Genomic DNA, 24804 nt, shown 5'->3' on the forward strand with positions numbered 1-24804 from the left:
AAACAACTGCACCTCCCAGTCGCGAACCATTTCAACTCCCCCTCCCATTCCTCAGACGACATGTCCATCCTGGGCCTCCTGCAGTGCCACAACGATGCCACCCGAAGGTTGCAGGAACAGCAACTCATATTCCGCTTGGGAACCCTGCAGCCCAATGGTATCAATGTGGATTTCACAAGTTTCAAAATCTCCCCTCCCCCTACCGCATCCCAAAACCAGTCCAGCTCGTCCCTGCCTCCCTAACCTGTTCTTCCTCCCACCTATCCCCTCCTCCCACCTCAAGCCGCACCTCCATCTCCTACCGACCAACCTCATCCCGCCCCCTTGACCTGTCCGTCCTCCCTGGACTGACCTATCCCCTTCCTAACTCCCTACCTACACTCACCTTTCCTGGCCCCATCCCCGCCTCTTCGACCTGTTTGTTTCCTCTCCACCTATCCTCTCCTCTATCCCTCTTCTATCCGCCTCCCACTCTCTCCCTATTTATTTCAAAACCCCCTTCCCCTCCCCCTTTTCTGATGAAGGGTCTAGGCCCGAAACGTCAGCCTCTCTGCTCCTATGATGCTGCTTGGCCTGCTGTGTTCATCCAGCCCTGCACCTTGTTGTCTCGGATTCTCCAGCATCTGCAGTTCCTACTATCTCCCATTCTCAATGCACTGGTCAATAAAGGCATGTACCAAATTCCCTCTTCGCTACTCTCTCTACCCCTGACTACACCTTCAAGGAAGTATGAACGTGCACCCCAAGGTCTCTTTGTTTGGTAACACTTTGCAGGACCCTACTGTTAAGTGTATAATTCCTGCCCTGATTTTCCTTACCAAAAATGCAAAATCCTACATTTATGTCAATTAAATTCCATTGACCACTTCTCAGTACATTGCTCATCTGATCAAGTCCTGTTGTACTCTAAGGTAATCTTCCTCACCGTCCAGCACACCACCAATTTTGGTGTCATCTGAAAATTCATTAACAATTCCTCCGAAAATCTCATCCAAATCATTTATATAAATGACAAAAAGCAGTGGACCCAGCACCAAGTCATGTGGCACACCGCTGGTCACAGGCCTCCAGTCCAAAAAACAGCCATCTACCACCACCTTCTGTCTCCTACCTTCGAGCCAATTTTGTATCCAAATTTGCTAGCTCTCCCTGAATTCCACGTGACCTAACTTTGCTAATCAGTCTCCCATGCTGAACCTTGTCAAATGCCTTGCTGAAGTCCATATGGACTACATCCACACCTCTGCCTTCATCCATCTTCTTTGTTGCATGTTCAAAATACACAATCAAGTTAGTGAGACACGATTTCCCACACAAAGCCATGTTGACTATCTTTACTCATTCCTTGCCTTTCCAAATACATGTAAATCCTATCCCTCAGAATCCCCTGCAACAGCTTTCCCACGACTGACTTCAGGCTCACCAGTCTATAGCTCCCTGGCTTTTCCTTACCACCTTTCTTAAGTAATGGCACCACATTAGCCACCGTACAATCTTCTGGCACTTCACCTGTGGCAATTGATGATACAAATATCTCAGCAAGGGGCCCAGCAATCACTTCCTAGCTTCTCACAAAGTTCTGGGATACACTTGATGAGTTCTTGGGGATTTATCCACCTTAATGCATTTTACCTTCTCTGTAATAAGGACACTTTCCATGCTATCACATTTGTTTCTCCAAGTTCTTTAGCTTCCATATCTTTCTCCACAGTAAATACTGAAATGAAATACTTGTTTATTATCTCACCCATCTACTGCAGTTTCATAGACAGTCTTGATATTCTTTAAGGGGCCCCATTCTCTCCCTCGTTAATCTTTTGCCCTTAATGTATTTGTAGAATCTCTTTGGATTCTCCTTAACCCTATTGTCAAAGCTATCTCATGTCTCCCTTTTGCCCTCCTGATTTCCCCCTTGAGTATACTCCTACTGCCCTTATACTCATCGAGGGATTCATTTGATCCTTGCTGTCGAAACCAACCATATTCCTCCTTTTTCTTGACCAGAGCATCAATTTCCCTAGTCATCCACCATTCCCTACACCTACCAGCCCTGATCTTCACATTAACAGAAACATTCTGACTGTGAACTTTTGTTACCTCATTTTTGAAGGCTTCCCCCTTTCCACCAGCCCTTTCACCTGAAAATAACCTCGCCCAGTCAGCTTTTGAAAGTTCTTGCCTAACACCATCATAATTGGCCTTATTCCAAATTGGCAATGATTAAGAATTAGTTGATAGAAAGGAAACAGAGTGTGAATAAATGGGTCTTGTTTGCTGAATAGAAGGCAGTGATTTATGTGGTGTAGCAAGGCTCGGTACTCAGCCTCAGTTATTCACTATATATTAAAGACCTGGATGAGGGAAACAAATGCATCTTTTCCAAGTTTGTTGCCAATGCAAAATTGGGTGGGATTGTGAGCTGTGAGGAAGATGCAAAGAGGCTTCAAGTTGAGTGAACAAACACATGGCTGATGGATAAATGCGAAGTTTTACACTTCGGTGTGAAAAACCGAAAGAAAAGTAATACTTAAATGGTATATTGGGAACAGTGGATGTAAGAGAGGATTTGGGAGTCTGACACAGCTGTCAATGAAAATAGGCAGGTGCAAGAGGCAATTCAGAAAGCAAATGCTTCGTTGCAAAAGGATTTGATTTCAGAAGTTGTGATGTTCTATTGCAATTATGATGTGGAGATGCCAGTGTGGGACTGGGATGGACAAGGTCGGAAATCACGTGACACCAGGTTATAGTCCAACAGGTTTATTTGAAAACACTTTCAAATAAATCTGTTGGACTATAGCCTACTGCAGTTATACAAGGCATTAGTGAGGCCAAACCTGGGCTTTGCATGCAATTTTGGTCTCCCTACCTATGAAAGGATATACTTGCCATAGAGAGAATGCAGTGGAAATTTACTAAGCTGATAATGGGGAATGACAGGACTGTCATTGATGGTTTGACTAGGCATGTAGAATAAAGAATGTAAACATAAAATTCTAACAGGCCTGAAAAGACTGGATAAGGTGACGATATTTCCTCTGGGTGGAGAGTTTCAAACCAAGGGACACGATCTGAGGATAAAGGGTACACCATTTCGGACTGATTTGAGGAAATATTTCTTCACCCAAAGGGACCTGAACCTGTGGAATCCTCCACTACAAAAGGCTGTGGAGACCAGTCACTGAATATACTCAATAAAGAAATAGAGACATTTTTAGATTTCGAAAGGATCAAGGGGTTTGGGAAGAAAGCAGGAATATGGCAGAGAAACAGGCATGTTCACATTAAAGAGTGGAATATGCTGAAAGAGTTCAATGACATATTCCTGCACATAGTGCGTAGTATCCAGGGCACAGGAGAAACCACATCTTGAATACTGCGCATTGACTGGTCTGTTATTTATGGAAGGATGTAAATGGATTGGTGGTAGTTGAAAGAAGGTTTCCCTGACCAACACTTGGAATAAGTCCAAATAAATGCAAAATACCGTGGATGCTTCAAATCTAAAATATAAATATTAACTGCTGGAGAAACTCAGCAGTTCTACCAGAATCTATCGAAAGAGGAAGAATGTTAACATTGAGTCAAGTGGCTCTTCCTTAGAACTGAACTGATTTTTTTTGTGCATGTTGATAAAAGTGGGCAGAGAAGAAAGTCGAACAGATGGTAAGGGTGCTTGGATCAAAAGAGACACTGAGTGCTTATGGTGGTGAAGGAGGGATTGAAATGCAAAATAGACATTGTATAGGAGAAAATAAGTTTGCACTTCTGAGTCAAATCCAACAAGACACAAACAGGGGGCATGGGGTTGGGTGATGTGATCAAAATGAAGGACAGTGTTTATGCTCTGAAGTTATTGAACTCAGTTTGAATCCTGAATGCTGTAAAATGCCTGAGTGTAGAATAAAATGCTGCCCCTCCAGCTCACATTTGAGCTTCAATGGAACAAAGCAGGCCTCTGATTGAAATGTTATCTTGGGAGCAAGATCATTTATTGATTTGATTGATTTCTCCACCAATGCTGTGAGTTTAGAAGAGTGTCTTTATCATTTCTGTTTTCATGTCTGGAAATAAATGGAGTGTCTCGTTGAGATCGGTTGGACAGAGTAGTCTCGTATCTTCTGTACGTTAAAAGAGTAAGTGATGATGCAATTGCAACATATAAGGTCCTGTCAGATCATGATAAGATTGATTTGGAGCATATGTTCCCTTTTATGGGGGAATTGAGATCTAGAGCTCACTGTTTTAAAAATAAGGCATCAACAATTTAACATGTGAGGTAAATTATTTTTCTTTTGGATGGTCACAAGTGTTTGCTATTCTCTTCCTGAAAAGGTAGTGGGAACAGAGTCCTTGAATATTTTTAAGGCAGAGATGGTTAGATTCTGGTTCACCAGGGACAGAAAAGTTATCATGCTGAGCGAACGTGTGGATTCGACATTGCAGTCAGATAAGCTATGATCTTGTTTAGCAGTGGAGAAGGTTCAAGTGATTGGCATACTGCTGCACCTTGTTGATAGGTTCTGATTCAACTAGCAGATTCTGTCATCTGTTGGCCTTCTCTCACGCACTGTGAACATTTCAGAGTTTGTAGTTGTGCCCATTGCACAGAGAAGTGCATGTAATTCACCTTGTATTATCCCATCATTGAATTGAGAAGCTTTTTCTGGCCGATAAAATTGTACCTACTCCTCCATTTCTATGTCTCTTCATTTGTTGCTTCCCCTCTCTTTGTTTCTTTTTCCTTTTCTGGCCTTATCCTCCCCCTCCTCTTCTATTAATTTCTACCCTCAGACTTATTCTCCCTTCCCCCTCCCTTGTTTCTAAGTACAATAATAAATTGTGTACTTCATGTCATGGGAATATAAATCACATTAAACATCACCATTACTTGAGCAATGTTATGACTATATGATTATTATGTACATCATTGTCCTTCCATTCAAAATTTTATAATCAAAAGTACTATTTAATATTTTTCAGAAGGAAAAGTGAAGAACAGCAATAATGTGGGGATGATTGTCTTGGGTGTACTGGTGTCACTGGCAATTATTCTTATCATATTTATATGGTGGAGAAAACAAAGAGGTAGGCAAGTTTTTCTTTAATGTATCACAGAACAACTTTGCAAAAAAAATTTTCTCACCCATGCGCATGATTATGCTTGATTTTACAACATTCAGATATGGTAGTGATGGTGGCTCAGTAGTTAGCACTGCTGCCTCACAGCACCAGGGGCCAGGGTTCGATTCTATCCTCTAGCAACTGTCTGTATGGAGTTTGCACATTCTCCCCGTGGCTGTGTGGGTTTCCTCTGTGTGCTCTGGTTTCCTCCCATAGTCCAAAGATGTGCAGGTTAGGTGGATTGGCCATGCTAAATTGCCTGTAGTGTTCAGGGAGGTGTAGATTAGGGGGATGGGTCTGGGTGGGATGCTTGAATTCAATGTGGACTTGTTGGGCTGAACGGCCTGTTTCCACACTGTAGGGATTCTATGATCTATGAATTGGCCCTTGGTTTCTACTGCATAATAACTGCTGTTTTCTCAAGGAAAGATTTTCTAATGAAAGTTTATGTTTCGTCAAAAATAAAACTAGAAAAGTCAACGTAATGATAGACTGTGTCAAAAAAGACTTGATACAAAGTAAGTTAGAACACCATAGGAAGTTTGTGCTGAGTCATCTTTAGTTATTCAAGGTAACATATAATGGACACAGAAGGTTTTGGTAAATGCAAACAAGTGACAGATGGAATTTAATGCAGAGAAGTGTGAAGTTATATATTTTGGTACTAAGAATGAGAAACGGTAATAAAACAAAAGCAGAATTCTAGAAACGGTAAGGTAAACAGGAAACCTGGGATATATGTGCACCAACCTTTGAATGTTATCGTGAGGGTTGAAAAAGGTGTTTAGAAAAAAACAAAAGAGGTATTGTGCACTAGAAATTGAAGTGCGGAGCAAATAAACAAGGAATTTGTGAGGAAATTTTATAAAGACACAGATTTGATTTCAAGACAGAATTGTGTCCTGTTATACGCACCTTTTTTCTTCTTGGAGGAAAACTTCACGGAGGCCACAGAAAGGTTTGTGAGAATGTTTCCAGCAATGATTGAGTTCTCTTATGTTACCTGAAAAAACAGGATTGTTCTGCTTGGAAGTTTCTATACAGAGAGGTAACTGGATAGCAGTGATTGAAATAATGCTTTGCCTAGACAGATACTGATAGGAAGAAACTGCTCCAATGGTGGATGGGTTGTAAATCAATGATCACTATTATGAGGCTAATTAATGGCAAAAGAGCCAACAACAACATGAGGATACCTTTCCACTTAATAGGATTTGGAATGCATCAGCTGACAGTGTGGTGTGAGGCAGATTCAATTGTGACTTTCAAAAGGGCCTATGGATATGCAGCTTCAGAGAAAACATTATCAAGAAAGGACAGGAGAGTATGACTAGCTGAGTTCCTCTCAGAGGGCCAGCCTCCTTAAGTGCTGTGACCATTTAATTATTTTATAAACCTATATAACTGTAACCTAAATTTCAAGATTGCAGTCTGAGCTAGTGAAAAATCTGCCACAGGCTTATCTCTGATGCATGAGGACATCAATCTGTAATGGTGAATAAATCTGACTTGTCAACTGAGCTATTCAACCCATAATTCTGCCCATTGTGACAACACGTTGATCTTAGAATGGAACCAAGGTTTGGGTCACTGAACCCTGAACGCTGACCTGGCTTCAAATCAACAATGTCGGCCAGCGATCATTAAGCCTCAAGTAAGATTGAAATGAAGCAATGATATTCTAGCTGTATGCCAGTGTCTGATTGAATCTTCGTTCTTCTGGCTTTTGCTGTTCAGTTTGAATAACTTTCTTCAGCATGGCATAAACAGCCCCACAAAAGCAGTACATTGTCAGCTGCTAACAGCTAAAGTTGTATGAGGTATGTATTAAGGTATCTCTGATACAGCTGCATTTGTCGTTCATGCAGCAAACGGGATTGTATGTGTTTCGTGATCAATGCACATTATCATGAAATGGAATATAATAACATGGAATTGGACCATAGATATAAAAAAAGTTTAATATTTGATGGACATTACAAATTCATAGTCATACAGCATGGAAACAGGCCCTTTTGGCCCAACTTGTCCATGCTGACCAGCTTTCCCAAACTGAACGAGTCCCATTTGCCTGTGTTTGGCCCATATCCCTCAAAATCTTTCTTATCCATGTACCTGTTTAAATGTCTTTTTAATTGTACCCACATCTACCACTTCCTCTGGCAGCTTGTTCAACATATGCACCACCCTCTGTGCGGAAAAGGTTGTGCCTCAGGACCTTTTAAATCTTTCCCCCTCTCTCCTTAAACCTATGACCTCTAGTTTTAGACTCCCCTACCCTGGGGAAAAGACCTTTTGCTAATCACCTTATCTGTGTCTCTCATGATTTTATAAACTTCTATAAGGTCACTCCTCTCTCCCGGGGAAAAATGTCCCAGCCTATTCGAACCTCCCCTCATCATTAAACCTTCCAGTCTCAGTTATATCCTTGAAAATCATTTTTTGCATTTGAAAGCGTGAACCTTTTTGATCTACTTTTTCAACACCATATTCTTGGCAACTTGGTGATTCCCAGGGACTTGCTGCTCTTGGCCTCTGCTCTGAGGAGCCACAGTAAATGAGTATTCTGATTTCTTCAGACCTCAGACCAGTGGGTTCCTACAGGATTGACTGGATGGCCATGAGCTGCACCCCTCTGCTTCATACTCCCTCAGATTTTAACTTCTCAGCCCAAGAGCTACCGCCAATGTCCTCTCGTGTTGCAGAGTTGCCCGTGGCAGTCTTTTCCCCACCCAGAATTTTTCTTTGAATACATTTCCCTGCAATGGTTACAATAATGGGCTCTCCTTACTGGAATTCAAAGATATAACTGGTAGGAAGTGACAGGTTGTAGTCAAATATTCACGAACGATGTATCATTCAAATTACTTTTAAGCAGTGTTTGCAATTTTTGATCTCCGATGTCCTGTCAATGACAGTGACTGACTCACTCTCCCAAAGATGCATGAGACCAAATAAGAATACGAAAATTGTGAAAATTTAATTTTGGCGGGTGTTGAGGTTTTGGGAAATGGTCTTATAAAAGTTGCACTCTTGTAGCTAATGTGTGGGGAACAATTGTGAAAAGAGAATGAACACGTTGCCTCATTTACTACACTATGCTCTTCATTGTTTTTTTCTGGATTTTCTAACATTTATTTTCCATTCTCTAGGTTACAGTCTTACTTAACCAGGGCCTGAGACAGTTAAATGCTCAAGTTGAATTTGCAGCAAAGACAGACCGAAATGGATATTTTCTTTGTAACTATAGCTGTTTTAATTGCATAATCATTTTACATGTGTTTTATCTTTCTAATAATTTTACTAAAACATTAATTATTTGCTCAACTTTGGAATGACCAATGCCATGTTTGATCTATAATTGCATAAACTGATTCTATATATTACATAATGGCAGCAACAAATTTCTGGCATTCTGGTGTGTTGTCAATATTATTCCTACATTCCAGAGATTTCCTGGATGTTGGCCTCAGGTAGAGGACCTGCACTTGTGGGGTTAGGTAATGGTTATGGAAGTTCTGTTCAATCAGTGGGTGCACAACTGAGCATCACAAACTTTTGATAAAGTTACTACTCACCTATTGCATCCATGCTACATTGGGTGAGGAAAACTCAGAGGTGAAACTTCCCTCTATAAGTAAAGAGATTGATGTTGATGTAGCATGTCTGCTGCTAACAGGATAATTCTAAATGGGAATAAAACTAAAAGACCTTTTCCAACCGGTGTGTAATCTTTGTCTGTCAGCATTAAGTGAAGTGCATCTCCAGAAAATCAACACAAGCTGTAAAGGTATTTTCAGAATATTTTAGAGGGAAGATTTAACAGTGGCAAGGGATGACCGCAAACCTTGGATATGTGGACTTTGCCTCTGTCAGAGACTTTTGTTCCACCTTATGAAGGAAATTAATCTCCACACATGATAGAAAAAGTACCACACCACATTAGACATTATTAACTCCCATCACGTATCCCACTCAATGTTAATTTTCATTGAACTCTGGAAAAAAATGCTATTTGCGGCATGTAACAGGTTTTACCTGCTCATGCCTATTTTGCACAGCTATTGTGGGAGCTATTCATTTAGAGGTCAGGACCCGTTAAAGCCCAACCTTTGTGCTATTTCCCTAAGATAGTGACTAGACTCAATGGATACTTGAGTAGATTTTTTAACTGCTCTCTGAATTTCGTGTGGGAAACTGCATAAATAATGCTGTTTGTGCAGGAACTCAAGTGTTGCAGCATGTATCCTGTTTGCTCCGTAACGGTAAAAGGATTACTGTAATCTGTGTGCAAGTATTCAACATCCATAATTTGTACACATATATAATAAATGTGACTGTCCACAGCAGTATAAAGCTACCAGATATGGCCAGTAGTAAAACGATGGATTTCCTTCATTTTTCCATTTCTGGGTCTTTGTCACTACCCTGGAGACCCTTCCTGATCCTGCTTGTCAGTAGAATATGCCTGATGGTCAGGCCATTGAATATAAGGATCAAGAGAAAAGGAATAAAAGGCATGAAAGCTATATCAATCCATAAAAATGTAACCCACAGAGGAACAGTGTACAAGCTTAATTTTACATTGCAGAAACATAATATATTATCAATTATTATGTGAGGTTCAAACGTAAAGTAAATTGGTATGTTTTCCAGGATGCTCAGCACCCATATCATGGCGACAACTATTGCTGCAGTCTTTTCAGTGCAATATTGTGTTCTTCTTTTTTGGCAACAAATAGCAACAAATCTGTCAAAGGTGAAAGCTACAGTCAACCAGACAGAGCATTCAATAAAGGCAAAAATTAGGAAGAAATTCAGACTGCAGATGGGTGTATAGTCCAAGGAGGAATCTGGGAAATAAACTTCATTCATCTCATATAGAACCACATCAAATAGAAGGACCAGTAGATCTGCTGCTGCCATGGATACCAGGTAAATTGTGATGCATTTAGAGAGGCCACATTTTCCATGGGAGAGAATCACAATTGTTACCAAACTGGCTGTCCACAGAGAGGAAATGAAATAGATCAGGACAGTAGATTAAAAAAAATAATTTGAGCAAAAAAAATGACAATGATCAATGCTTTTTTCCCATTAACTCTCATCCAAATAATTTTGATAATTCTGAGGATGCATATCAGCAAAATATCATTTATTGTCAAAGTCAGTCAAGCAACAAATTAGAGACTTAAGCACCAATTTCAGAATACCTCATTAAAGTTTCTAATTTGTTTGTTCGTACAACTTTAAAGGCAAGCAATGAAGTTAGGGATTTATTGCAGCACATTTACAGATTTAGTGCATCATTTACAATTTTCTCAATGTTATCATAAACCGCACAAAATAATTTTTCTGTTCCTTGTGAAAACTAGCATTCCTAGAATCACAGTCACTTATGGCACAGATGGAGTTCATTCAGCTCTTCATGGAGCAATCTATTCATTCCTGCTCTGCTGCTCAGTCTTAGTATGCCTGTGAGGTTGTTTAATTCAACTGTCTATTCAATCTTCTCTTGAAAGCATTGATTATTTCTACCACCACCCCATCAGAGAATTAGAACTCACTACCTTAGAAAAAACTCCATTTCTTGTCTAAGATCCTAAATCTGTGTCCATTAGTGCTTATCAATTCATGGGAAGAGTTTTTGCTTGCTTGTCTTTTTCCAATTAATCATAACAGTGTTTTAGAATCACAGTTACTGTAGCACAAAAGGGCATCATTCCACCCATTTTATGGGCTGTTGAGTGAATTTGTGACTTCTGCTACTTGTCTTCCCATCTGCCAGTTCCCTCAGAATTGTGGCATCACATCTATGTCATCTCACCTTATTTTTTTTAGCTCAAAATATATTGCCAGAAACTCTCTTACATTGAGTTCCATAGACAACTTATCAACGGATTCTGTACCCTGTTCCAGGCAACTCTCAACATTCTCACTGTTTGCTCCTCCTACATTTTGCGATCATTGCAAAATTTCAAAATTTTCCTCCAGATCAAAGGTTTAAGTCAACAAGATATAATGTAAAATGCTTCGAAATTTGCAATCAATCTGTTTTCTTCTAATCTACCCCTAAAATCAAAAGAGAACTACAATTTTGGCAATAGATATGCTCGATGGTGTTGTAATACCAGTCTGGACAGGATTAAAATTTTCTTATCAGCACTGTTAAAAATTCATGATTACCAGATGGATCGGTCAATAAGTGTTTCTCCAGAACTGTAGTTTCATTTTAGGCCAAGCTACACATACCAGCACAATTTTAAAACTTCTTTTTCTCCTGAATGAATGTTACTTTCATGCACATGACTAGTGTGGGAAGTAAGTGGTATAGTGGTAGTGTCGCTGAATGAGCAACCTGGAAACCTAAGCAAAAATTCTAAGGACATGAGTTTTAATCACATCATGGCAGATGGCAAAATTTTAATTCAATAAAAAAGCTACGTTAATGTAACCACTGTCAATTAGTGTACCCAGATGACTTTTGTCCTGTAGTTAACCTTACATGATCTGGCATACATGTAATTCCAGACCCATAGCAATTTGGTTAATACTTAACTACCCTAACTTAGGAATGGACAATAAATGTTGGCACATGTCAGCAATGCACACATGCAGTGAACTAGTTTCTAAACAGGAGAACCATGATATCTCTGTCAACTGCTGCAATCATTAAAGTTTATCTTCATGGGTTAAATCTGAGAAGTGTCCTCTCCTTTGGGCAATGATGCAAATTGAGGTATATGGGTATAACTGTCCATTGAATGGCAATCCTGAGACATTAATTTCAATTCTGGTCTTGGTGATGCCTGTCTCCAGTCCAAGGGCAGAATTCATGAAGTGGTGGAATACTCTCCACTTCCATGAATGAAGGGAGCTCAAACACAACTCAGGAGGCTGGACACTGACCAGATTAAAGTAGTTCATTTGAATGGAATCCCATGCACCACTTTCAACATCCACTTCCTTCATCACATAGGCACAGTTTTTACCATCTGCACGATGCACTGTAGAAACTCATTCAGGCTTAATCCAATCCCACGATCTCTACTGGGTAGAGGGACAAGGGAAGCAAATGCATGGTAACAGCCTGCTTTACAAGTTTTCCTCCAAGAGTGTTCCCCACACCTGACATGTAATTCTAACAGTTCCTTCACTGTTTAAGCGCCAAACTTGTGAAGCTTCCTTGCTATCAACACTATGAGTACCCCACACACCAAGGACTGCATTAGTTCAGGGTGGCAGCTCATAACTACCTTCTGCAATTTAATTAGAGTTAAGCAATTGCTGCTGTCCTGGTGAGCAATGCCCACATCCCATAAACAAAAAAAAACAAGTGCAAGCTATTGAGACCAAGGATGATGAATAGTGACTAGTTTGCTATTTTACATGATCACTCATTTCCAGCATTAAACTATCTACCTGCAGCATTTGGCAAACATATAATTCCATCTGTCACCACAGTCATACAATTCACAACGCAATTTCTTGTGACTCAGCTTCATTGTAGAAACATAGAAAATCTACAGTACATAGGGAGAAAGACAAGGCAGTTTTGCTTGTGACTCTGGAAGTTTGCAGTTACGTTGCTGATTGATTTCATTCCTTTGATGGACTGCAGTTTATTAGCAACAATCAAATTACTTTGTTTCAGCTCTTCAGAAATTCACTGTTGGACTGGACATTTCCCAATCTGAAAGCTCCAATGTTGATGTTGTTGGCTTGCTAGTCAAGCTGGCTGGTTATCATTCAGACATTTCGTCACCATACTAGGTTACATCATCAGTTTAGCCTCCAATGAAGCAATGTTGTTCAAATCTGCTTGGAACCTATTTGATCTGGTTTGTTAATTTGAGTTGTGTCATTTCCGGTTCTTTTTTGATGGGTTTGTATTTGGGGTCTAATTCCCCAAGTTTGTTGATTGCATTACGGGTTGAAAACTAGGCCTCTAGGAATTCCCATGTGTGTCTGTGGTTGGCTTGAGCTAAGATGGTCATGTTGCCCCAGTTAAGTTGATGGCTTTCATTGTCCAAATGCACTGAGATGAGGGAAATTTTGTTGTGCCGTTTTGCTGCTAGCTGGTGTTCGTGTATCCTGATGGCTAGTTTCCTTCCAGTCTGGCTGATGTAATGTTTGTTGCAGTCATTGCAAGGTATTTTGCAAACCAGGTTGGTTTTGCATGTCATGGGTTTGGGGTCTTTAGTCCTTGTGAGTGTTTGTCGTAGTGTGACTGTGGATTTGTTTGCTACCATGATTTCTAGTGGTCGTAGGAGTCTCACTGTCAGTTCTGATCTATTCTTGATATGGCGTAGTGTGGTCAGTGTCTTGGGGCATACTGTATCCTTTTGGCATTCTCTATCTAGTAGGCATCTGCGGATGAAGTTGTTGGGATATCTTTTGTGACTGAATACCATATATAGGTGCTCTTCCTCCTTGTGCAGTTCTGGCATGTTGCAGTGTGTTGTGGCTCGTTTAAATAGTGTCCTAACATAGCTTTGTTTGTGGATGTTGGGATGATTGCTGTGGAAATTGAGGATTTGGTCAGTGTGGGTTGCCTTCCTAAATACTGTGGTTTGGAACTCCCCGTTGGTCATTCATGCTATCCTATACAGCTACACACTTACCAACAGTGGAGATAGACCAAACATCACAGCGAGTAAAAACGATCACCTGAACACTGAAGAGACTAAAAAATGCAGGAGAAAAAACCAAGACAGACTACATGAAAATGAAACTATAAGGCTTGAACAGCACCCATTTCTATGGATGACCCAAAGTACACAAACCAGATATGCCTCTTAGACCCATTGTCTCCCGACCAGGCAAATCTACACACAAACTGGCCAAGGACCTACAACAGAGACTGAAACACCTGGTTGACAGATTACCCCACTCCATCCACTTAATGTAGGAATTCCTTAACAAGCTCAAGAACGTTAAAATCAACGATGATAAGATTAGGGTATCCTTTGACATCACAGCGCTATCCACATCATTAACATACCACTAGCCAAATAAGCATTTACCACTTTACTGGATACCGCAGAAAAAGTGATTCTAAACAGCTCCATCAGCAAGGACAACATACTCACTCTTCTGGACCTATGCCTCACCACACACTTCATATTTAATGGCCAAATATACAAACAAATCAATGGCACACATATGGGGTCACTCAACTCAGGACTTATTGTAGAGACAGTCATGCAAAGACTGGAACACACTCCCCTCCCCCTCATGCAGCCAAAACTGTGGATCCAAAATGTGGACGACACATTTTTCATCATTACATGCACCTAGTTAGAAGAAACTCACCATCTCATCAACAATGTTTTCACTGGGATCAAGTTTACAAGAGAAGAGGAAGACAACAATCAACTTCCATTCCTAGATGTCTATTTCTCTATTTCAGGGGCAGGAGTCATCAGAGCGCGAGCCAGGGGCAGCCGGGAAGGTAAATTTGTGTAGAAAATACTTGCCTCATGAATAGACAGAGCAAAGGCTGAGCAGGAGCAAACGCAGACATGGGGACTGCTGGGTAAATGAACTAATATATTCGGGCAGTGGCTAAACCCAAAACACTGCACGTGTAGTGTTACCCACTCATCCTCCACCTCTAACGAAACAAAAATGACTCTGTATGGAGGGTCAGTAAGGTGATGGTTTTTCTTTTTTTTTTCCTTTTCTCTTCATTTCTTTTGGCAATTTAGAGTAGAGGGCATGGAAGCTAGGGCAGTTGCATGCTCCTGTTGTTGGGTATGGGAGGTAAAGGTCACCACTGGTGTCCCTGCTGACTTCGCCTGTGAGAAGTGCACCCAACTGCAGCTCCTCACAGACCGCGTTAGGAAACTGGAGCTGGAGCTGGATGAACTCCGGATCATTCGGGAGGCTGAGGGGGTGGTAGGAAGGAGTTATAGGGGGGTAGTCACACCTAAGTTACAGGGTAAAAGTAGGTGGGTGACCATCAGGAAAGGGAAAGGGAATAGGCAGACAGTGCAGGAATCCCCTGTGGCCAATCCCCACAATAATAAGTATACCACTTTAGATACTGTTGGGGGGTCGACTTACCAGGGGAATTCCATTGTGGCTAGGCCTCTGGCACTGAGCCTGGCTCTGTGGCTCAGAAGGGAATGGGGGAGAATAGGAGAGTGATAGTGATAGGAGATTCAATCGTTAGAGGAACAGACAGGAGATCCTGTGGTCACGAACGAGACTCCTGGATGGTATGTTTTCTCCCAGGTGCCAGGGTCAGGGATGTCTCGGATCGACTCTACAGGATTCATAAGGGGGAGTGTGAGCAACCAGAACTTGTGGTACAAAGAGAGTGGTGGATGCGTGGAATGCATTCCAGTGGTGGTAAGAGAGGCAGATAGGTTAGGGGCATTTAAGCAACTCTTAGATAGCACATGGATGATAGTAATGTGAAAGGTATGCGGGTTAGTTTGGTCTTAGAGTAGGATAATAGGTCGGCACAACATCGTGGGCTGAAGTGCCTGTACTGCGCTGTACTGTTCTATGTTCTATGATCTATATCAGGGTAGAACGAATGACCAGAGGGGAGTTCCAAACCACAGTATGAGGAAGGCAACCTACAGTGACCAAATCCTGAATTTCCACAGCAATCACCTCAATATCCACAAACAAAGCTGTGTAGGATAATATTCAAACGAGCCACAACACACTGCAATATGACAGAACTACACAAGAAGGAGGAAGAGCACCTATACAAGGTACTTATTAACAACGGATATTCCAATAACTTCAGCTGCAGGTGCCTACTAGATAGAGAATGCCAAGAGGATACAGTATGCCCCAAGACACTGGCCACACTACCTTATATCAAGAACATATCAGAACTGATGAGACTCCTACAATCACTTGGAATTACGGTAGCACACAGACCCACAGCCACACTATGACAAACACTCACAAGGACCAAAGACTCCATACCCATGACATGCAAGACCAACAAAATATCTTGCAATGATTGCAACAAATATTACATTGCCCTGACCAGAAGGAAACTAGCCATCAAGATACACGAACACCAGCTAGCTGTAAAGTGACACGATGAGTTTTCCCTCATCTCAGTGCACTCTATAAGGGGCATTAATTTAACTGGGACAACTGATCTTCCTAGCTCAAGCCAACAACTCACATCATGGGCATTCCTCCAGGCCTGGTTTTCAACCAGTTATGGAATCCACAAGCATGTGGAACTAGACCCCATATCCAGGATGCTAGGATGCTGCCTGGAGCGGAGGACAGGTCTTATGAGGAAAGGTTGAGGAAGCTAGGGCTTTTCTCATTGGAGCGAAGAAGGATGGCTCTTGCTCCTCACATAAGTATATGACACATCCCAATTTCACAGACCTATTACATAACTTCCAAGTAGAGTAGAACAACTTCGCTTCATTGGAGGCCTCGCTGATGACGTTACCTAGTATGGCGACTAAACGTCTGTCGGATAACCAGCCAGTTCGGCTGGCAAGCCAACATCCTCGTCCACAACCCGAAGCTACAAATCTTCGTAAGAGCCTTAAACCTCCAATGTTGTGAAGATGAGCAATTTAGAGCAAACCAGGCTCTAGACACAAGCTTTTGCAAATGAAAATGTGAATCAAATGAAAGCAACATCAGGCAAGGCGTGTAACGAGGGAACTCGCTTATCTTACTTTCACGTCCATTGCTAAAATGGCTGCAATCTCTTGGAAATAAAATGTAAGTAATTAGGAGGAATAAATCGGAAGCTCTCATGTCTGTTCTCGTTGGTTTTATGTCATAATCTGAGGCTTCAACGACTCATCTGCGCTGTTGCGACGACCCCGCTATAAGCCGACCTTTACGAGGGAAAAAAGACCCTAGTATCTCTTTTAACCCGAACTTCAACCAGGCCTCGTTCCACAGATCCATTTGAGAAGTCAAATGCTTTGTTGACACACAGCACTCAGCCTGCGCCCTTAAAGACTACTGCCGTTGGTAATTTTGCAGCTCAGACAGTGGCATCCCTCTCTAATTCGCTTCAAATTTCAATGTTTCATAACAGTCATGTGTGAATGAGCTGTGCTATCCCTCCCTGCCACACTTCGCTAATAAAGGCTCCAAAAATAAATTTCAAAAGACTGCGAGTTATAGTCGACTGTAATGGGCGGGCTGAAGACGTACTCTTCTCAGTCCAACCTCGCAGCGGAATAGTACCCTGCAAAAAATTGTAAGCGAATATATCGGCAGAACGTAAATTCTGGTAGCTCACAGAAAATTGTACTGAATCTAAGTTATTAAAATGTAGTAATTGATAAACGCGTTTACAGTGTATCTAATGCCATTTATACCGAATAATAGTTTTATATGATGCGAACATTACACGGACAGGAGCCAGTAGCACAGTTAAAGACTGGCAAAGGCAGTCGCTGATGAGAAATACTTACAAGGAACACCAAACAGTGCATGTATAGGGTAGTAACTTTTTTCGACCTGTGTAATTATTGAATGTTCAATTTTCTACAGCAACAACGAAGCTTATTGCAGGAAACTGTGCAGAGCTGATATGTGGTCGATCAAGCTTCTATATATCTAAGGAAGGCCTAGAAAGATAATCTTACCACGTCATAATTGACGCAAGTTACATCTACATGAGTTGGCATATTACGTACCTATTCTTGGCACGATAGAAACTGGGGAATAATTTTAATCCCACTAGCGATATAAACATCAGACCAAAAACAATTAAAAGCCCAGATTGACTATATTAGTATGCATTTAGAAGATGAAAAGAAATTTATGCATAGCTTTGAGGATTTGGACATTCGTCGTTACTGTTTGTCTCACGGAAAAAAGTCTCTGTGCAAGGCAAAGGGAGATAGATTAACCCAGGAATCAAACTTTTGTTCTGCTGCACTTTAAAAATCTCTTGGCAGTACTTAAATTTAAGGCGTACTCTTTTTTTTCAAATTTCCTACATATAAGAACATAAGAAATAACAGCATGGGTGGATCGTTCGGCCCCTCGAACCTGCTTCATCATTCAATAAGATTACGGTTGATCTTATTGAGGCATTAAATTCATTCCCTCGCGCCCTATAATCCCTGACTCACTTGTCAATCAGAACTGTCTATCTCAGCCTTGGATATATCCGATTACCTAGGCTCCACTGCATCCTGTTGAAAAGAATCTCAATGCGAACGATCCTTCTTATGCCCATCTTAATTGCGAGGCTCCTTATTTTGAACTGAAAAGTGTACTCCTCAATCAACGCAGTGAAGGAACATTTAGATGTTCTTTTCCACACTAAACTCCACAACCAGTTGATTCAACCCAGACTTCTATATTGATCTCTATATGGTGTCAAATTTTTCCACAATAACATTGATGGTAATTTTGGCATGGGCAATGTGAAATTTGTATGTTTTTTTCAGTCTGTGAAGTTATTGACTGTTGACCCCACAATTTGCTCACATTTATTTGTTGTCAGAATTTCCCTTGTGGGAAACTAAAGAACGAATCTTCGTTGAGCAGCTTTATATAGGTAATTTCTCACATATCAGTGGTGCGAAGAGGGAAGTCTGCGTACGTCAGTCTAAAGTACCGATGGATCGAATGAATGTTGAATGGTGAGAAGGGACATGCTACATGACGTTATATGAAAAACAGCACGTCCTCAGCCGACACAGAGCCAGCTTCACATTACCACCAAAGACAATTATCACAAGCGTTTAAAACAATGGAAAATTTAAAAAAAAATGCAAAACGGCCCTTGATCCATTGTTGGCTATTTTGCAATTCTGCCGAAAACTAATTTCAGGTTGTAGCACCTCACCTTGATTCAGTCATGTGACTCAGTATTTCAGTAAATTCGTGTTGTCCTTCGTTAGTAAGTAAAAAGGAGAGAGAGAGCGAAAGAGTCAGAGTTAGAATATAGAGTGTCAAGTATCTTTCAACGTTCCAGACAATATATTCTGATCTATTTGAGTAAATGTAGCACTGAGGTTAGATGTAATTGAGATATCGTTTTCTGAAGCCCCTCATTAACAATTAATGTTATGAGATCTTTAATCCCATTCTTCGATTCTCTTTGAATTCACCCTGAGCTAATTCGTAAGTTAAGGTTTCTGTGCGTGAACTCAAATGTAGAAGAATCTAGCATGTCTTCCGTGATGGCAAATGGATGATTGTTATCTGAACATGAACTGAAGGCCTTCACTTTGTGCACGAAGGAAATGTTCATATCTTAACGTGCACAACACTGTTTGAGTGATCGAAATGACAAATAGCAATCTGTACGTTTCCTTCTGTTCTCAAGTTCTGGCTCATTATGATCCTAAAAGTAATTTTTCACCACAGACCCATCTTCCCACCACTGGCCGATGCAATGCGCCTAAATATCAATCTATTGAGCAATACAACTGGCAAAGGTAGTGCGAATAATGATAATGTACAATTCTCTTGTAATTAAGCTCGAATGGCTTGCTTTTACACAGTAGAGTCACTTACAAAGTAGAACCACACCAAACTGTTAATCTTTACCAAAGGGTCACTGCCAAAGTAAATTGGAATGATCTCTACAAACCTCAGTTTAAATAATTAAACAATGACCCTGCTCGCCCTTCATTCAGTGCACTACTTCATTCTGAACATTCGTCAACAAGCTTCGTCTGGGTGAACACTGATAATGCCAGAGCATAATAGACCATGAATCAAATGCAGGTAAATGGAATTACTGTAGTTTGGTGTTTGTTGTTTGGCATAGGCCTTGTGGCCGATGGGCCTGCTTCTATGTTACATGCCACTATGACTCTATGAGATGGCAACATTGCAATCAAAGGTGAAATTCGATGGCAAGCAAAAAGAAACTCAATAAACAAAGAATCAGGACCGTTCATATTCAGACAACAAACGGTCATTTAATATGAAGATGGATATGAGAAATAAAGGGTATTTATTTCATACAATATTATATCAAATATTACCACCAGTATATCTGCCACTGGCATGGCTATCATACAACAAATGTTGTGTTTAGAAGAAAAAGACCCTCTTTCATGTTTGGGAAATCACAATTACCCTTAGATAATCGAGAAAGAAGTGAAAGGCATGAATTGCTTTCACTGGAATACTCAGTTTGAGGGTATTCTATTCAGAAGGTTGCGCAAAATCATACTACTATTTCTATCCTTTTAGAATGTTACAACATGATTAAACTAAAAGAATAATAATAAAAAAAAACAATCTGCTTAGAACTACTCTGATCTCCGCCTGCATCAGTGGAGATAAAAGGAGAGTTAATGTGTCGAGGACAACACTACATTTTCATAACACAGGGCAGGTAGAAATATAATGGGTTTTATGCCATAGCAGAGCAGATATGAAGGAAGAATGGGGATGGTAGGGGAGGGGCAAGTGCGGGGGCATGGGTAGAAGATCTGGGCTTAGTTTAGAGGATTAAATGATGGATTTGGTTTATTGTCACGTGTACCTAAGTACAGTGAAAAGCTTTGTTTGCGAGCAGTGTAGGCAGATCTTAGTAAGCAAGGACATACAGATCATTGGGTGAAAAAATCCCTGAACAGAGGCATACAGGTTACACTACACAGAACGTGCACTATGCAAGATCAACATTAGTAAGATCAACATTATGTGAAGTTGGAGAGTTCATTCATCAGTCTAATAACGGCAGGGAAGAAACTGTTCTTGAACATCCTGGTGCATGATTTCACGCTTTTGTACCTTCTGCCTGATGGAAGAGTTCATAGGACAGCATTGCCAGGGTGCAATGGGTCTTTGGTCATTTTGGCAGCCTTTCTGTGGCAACAGGCCATGTAAATAGAGTCCATGGATAGGAAATTGGCTTCTGTGATTGTTAGGATTGTGCACACAATCTTCTGTCGTTTCTCAGGTCCTAGGCAGAGTAGTTGCTATACCAGACTGTTATGCACCCAGATAGTATACTTTCAATGGTGCATCTGTGAAAGTTGTTGAAGGACCTTGTGGACATGCCAAATTTCCACCTGAGGAAGAAAAGGCATTGTCATGCCTTTTTGACCATCACATTTACATGGGAAGTCTAGGACAGGTTTTCAGTTATATGAAAGCTATCATGGAACAATAGGTAAAGAAAGATGTAATAGCTATTGTAATAGGCAAAGACACTGCTCATAAACTGACTCCTTTTTGATAGGCTTGTCATAAAGTGACTCTGAACTGTAAACTGATCCCAAACAATAAACCAATATCAAACAACGAACTGTCTCCTCTCCATAACTATGCCTACTCATAACTGATAGTGGACTACAAAGGTAAGATTATGTGAAAACAACTCATTATGTAAACTCTGATTGCATTCAAGAAATGGATCACAACTTATGAATCGATTCTCTCCCAAAAATTGATTGTGAGCCATGAATTGAATCTAACTGAAGAAATTGAACTCATCCATAAGTTGACATTGATTTGCTCTCCCCCAAGTAGAGGGCCATCACTGCCCAATAGATTGACTAAGATTAAAAGAATGAGTTCTCACAACAATGAGACACAAATCTCTGAGTTGGTTTATAATCATGAGTGGAACCTTGCTCTATGTCATTTATCCAACGCATTAACTGAGATTTTTTCGTAAATTGGCCCCATACATAACGTGACCCCTTTTTCAAAAGTGATTTCAAAACATTAATTGACCACAACTGAAAATCTATGTCTGACCCAGAAACTAACCCAAATAGTTGGACAGGTATATGGATAGGAAAGATTTAGAGGGATATGGGCCAAACATAGACAAATGGGACTAGTTCAGTTTAGGAAGTCTGGTTGGCATCTACGAGTTGCATTGAAGGGCCTGTTTCCATACTGTATGACTATGACTATGATTCACCTCCATTAAATGACCTAATGCAGCAAGGTTATGCTAAATACAAAAAAATTTCTAAAATACACACCATCTGTAAGGTGTCAGCTCTTCATAACCGGAAGCAACCAAAACTGAAGCTGCTCCCAAAATTCATTCGATGTACAATATAGCACCCATGCACAAACAGACCCAAGACCAAAACCGATCTTGATTATTTTTTGTAATAACTCATGGGTTGTGTGTGTCACTGGCTGACATGGTGGTTAGATTGTCTCTTAATGGAGATGGTCATTTCCTAGCATTTATCTGGCATGAATGTTACTTGCCATATGTCTGCCCAAGTCTGAATTTTGTCCAGCTCTTGTTGCATTTCATCATGAACTGCTTCAGTATCTGAGAAGTCATGAAAGATGTTAGATATTGTGCAATCACCAGTGAACATCTCAGTTCTGACCTTATGATGGAGGAAAGGTCATTGGTGAAGCAGCTGAAGGTAGTTCAGCATAGCACACTACCCTGAGCAACTCCTGTAGAGATATCCTGGAGTCGAGATGACTGACCTCCAACAGCAACAACCATCTTCCCTTTGTCAGGTATTACACCAACTAGTGGAGAGTTTTCTCTCTGATTCTCATTGATTCCAGTTTTACTAGGGCTCCTTGATACCACACTCGATGTTAAGGGCTGTCACACTCGGTTTATCTCTGTAATTCATTGATTTTGTCCATGTTTGAACCAAGGCTGTAATGAGGTCAATGGCTCAGTAGCCCTGACAGAACTCAAACTGGGCACCTGTGGGCAGGTTGTTCCTAAGTAGGTGTTGCTTGATAGCACTGTCTTCAGAAACATTTCTGAAGAAGGGTCTAGGCCCGAAACGTCAGCTTTCCTGCTCCTCTGATGCTGCTTGGCCTGCTGTGTTCATCCAGCTCTACACTTTGTTATCTCAGATTCTCCAGCATCTGCAGTTCCTACTATCTCTGGGGCTGGAATTGGCTGGGTTCAATTTATCCTGCTTATCATGTACAGGACATGCCTAGGTAATTTTCCGCATTGTCAGGTAGCTACCAATGTTGTAACTGTACTGGAACAGCTTGACTTGGGGGGTGGCACGTTCTGGAGCACAGGTTTTCAGTACTATTGCTGGAATGTTGTCAGGTACTATAGCCTTTGCAGAATCCAGTGTCATCAAATCTTCTTACGTGGAGTGAATTGAATAGATATTAATGTAAAATTTGCTGGGATAGCCAAAATGTAGTCAAATTAATTTAAATTTGAATGAAATAAAATGGAGATAACATATGAAACTAGGGATGACCTAATATTTAGAAAGGTCACTGGTTTTAAATTGCTTGTGTTTAAGTTGAAGGAATGTGTGTGCTTGTTTACTCTAAGCATTGAACTCAGCAACAATGGACTGAACTGTCACAGTGTCTCTGGAAAAGTTGAAAAATTGCTTACAGCAGGTACAATGAATCAGATGTGATCGTGTGGACTAGCTATCAGCTAGATTTGTGACTATCATGGAATTGTGTTGTCTAAATATCATACAATCGATCGAAGACAGAAAAATGGTGGACAGTGACAGCTGATGTTTTATGTCAAAGTTCATTAAAGGCAAAAGATAAACTTTTTTTCCCAAGGAAACACAAGCAAACTTAATTAGTTAATTGAATAAATTGACATGGATCACATTTGTGATGTTTGCCAGTTGTCAAATTGATCATTTTCTGGAGACTGAATAGTGGCAAAGGTATGAAATGCATAACTTCTTTTTATGGAAAGCATAGACATAAATGTTCATGTAAAAGTGTTCCCTTCTGAATGTAAACATTGTATTGGTAAGCTTTTGCAGATCTTTTATAGCGTACATTGCTTCAATAAGAACTTTGGGTATGTTTTATTTTTAGAGCTGCCTTGGTTTATTGATATTCAGCCAACATGATTTGCCAGAAAAAGTGGGAATAAAAGCCTATCATATGCAAACTGATCCAAAATACCAACCTATCATATCACCTGACTCCAACCCATAAAATTACCCTACTCATCCTCTTACACATATTAACAATCATAAAGAAAAATTCTGAAGAAGTCATCTATTGCTAAATAGGCACCAAACTGTATTCAGAATGTTTGTTCACAGTAGCTCTGTTAGTTATAAATGTAGGCGACCACTTAAATGATTGAATCCATAAAGTGATACTGATCCACAAACTAGTTTCCATGCAAAACCTGTTGTATCTTAATAAAATAAGATCAATTATGACTGGACCACATCTTAAATCTCACTCCATCAAGTAAACTGCCTTCAAATTATAGACTGGGTTCACCATTAAAACAGATACCAAGTCAGAAGAAAATGACACAGACACTGGAACAGATGTCTGTCCATAAATCATGGAATGTAATCACCCATATCCATACATTATCAAATATAGACCAGAATTATAGTAGAATAATGGAGCAGTTGCATTTTCGATAAGGCTACTGCACTTATTGCATTGGTGTCATATTTTTGCTACATTAATATCTATGCTTGAATCTGCCACCACCACAAGGCAAGGCATTTCATGTCAAATTTTAAACTCTGACTGCATAAAACATAATTTTCCTCGTTTTCACATGTTTATTTTACACAAAATATATATCAATGCCATTTAGTTCTCGAATATTACATAAATGGAATCATGCTTTCTATATCCTTTTTAAACACGTACAGGTTTGAACAGCTGTAACCAGTTTCTCACAGAAATTCTCTTGCTCATCGAGAACAACCTCACATTCATCTAACTATGCAGTAAACTGAAATTGCTCACGACTTAAAATGTTCTTATTATTTCTTT

The 24804-nt window shown here is 40.4% G+C and overlaps 1 protein-coding gene and 1 pseudogene across 4 annotated transcripts in view; one reads left to right on the top strand and one right to left on the bottom strand.

Moving 5' to 3' along the window:
- The window catches only part of LOC109937868 (class I histocompatibility antigen, F10 alpha chain-like), a 29441-nt gene extending 20602 nt beyond the window's left edge, over positions 1 to 8839 (top strand). For 3 of the 4 annotated variants that reach the window (XM_048616897.1, XM_048616894.1, XM_048616896.1), the window contains one exon: positions 4984 to 5108. In XM_048616897.1, the coding sequence (XP_048472854.1) occupies positions 4984 to 5108 (125 nt within the window). Of the gene's footprint in view, positions 1 to 4983; positions 5109 to 8276 lie in introns of those variants that run through there. The other variant, XM_048616895.1, reaches the window with a different exon arrangement.
- A 402-nt stretch (positions 8840 to 9241) lies between these two features.
- Positions 9242 to 17768, bottom strand: LOC125486917 (annotated as a pseudogene).
- Between the last annotated feature and the right edge of the window lie 7036 nt (positions 17769 to 24804).

This window comes from Rhincodon typus, chromosome 35 (assembly GCF_021869965.1).
Source record: "Rhincodon typus isolate 14 chromosome 35, sRhiTyp1.1, whole genome shotgun sequence".
NCBI classification, from domain to species: Eukaryota; Metazoa; Chordata; class Chondrichthyes; order Orectolobiformes; family Rhincodontidae; genus Rhincodon; species Rhincodon typus.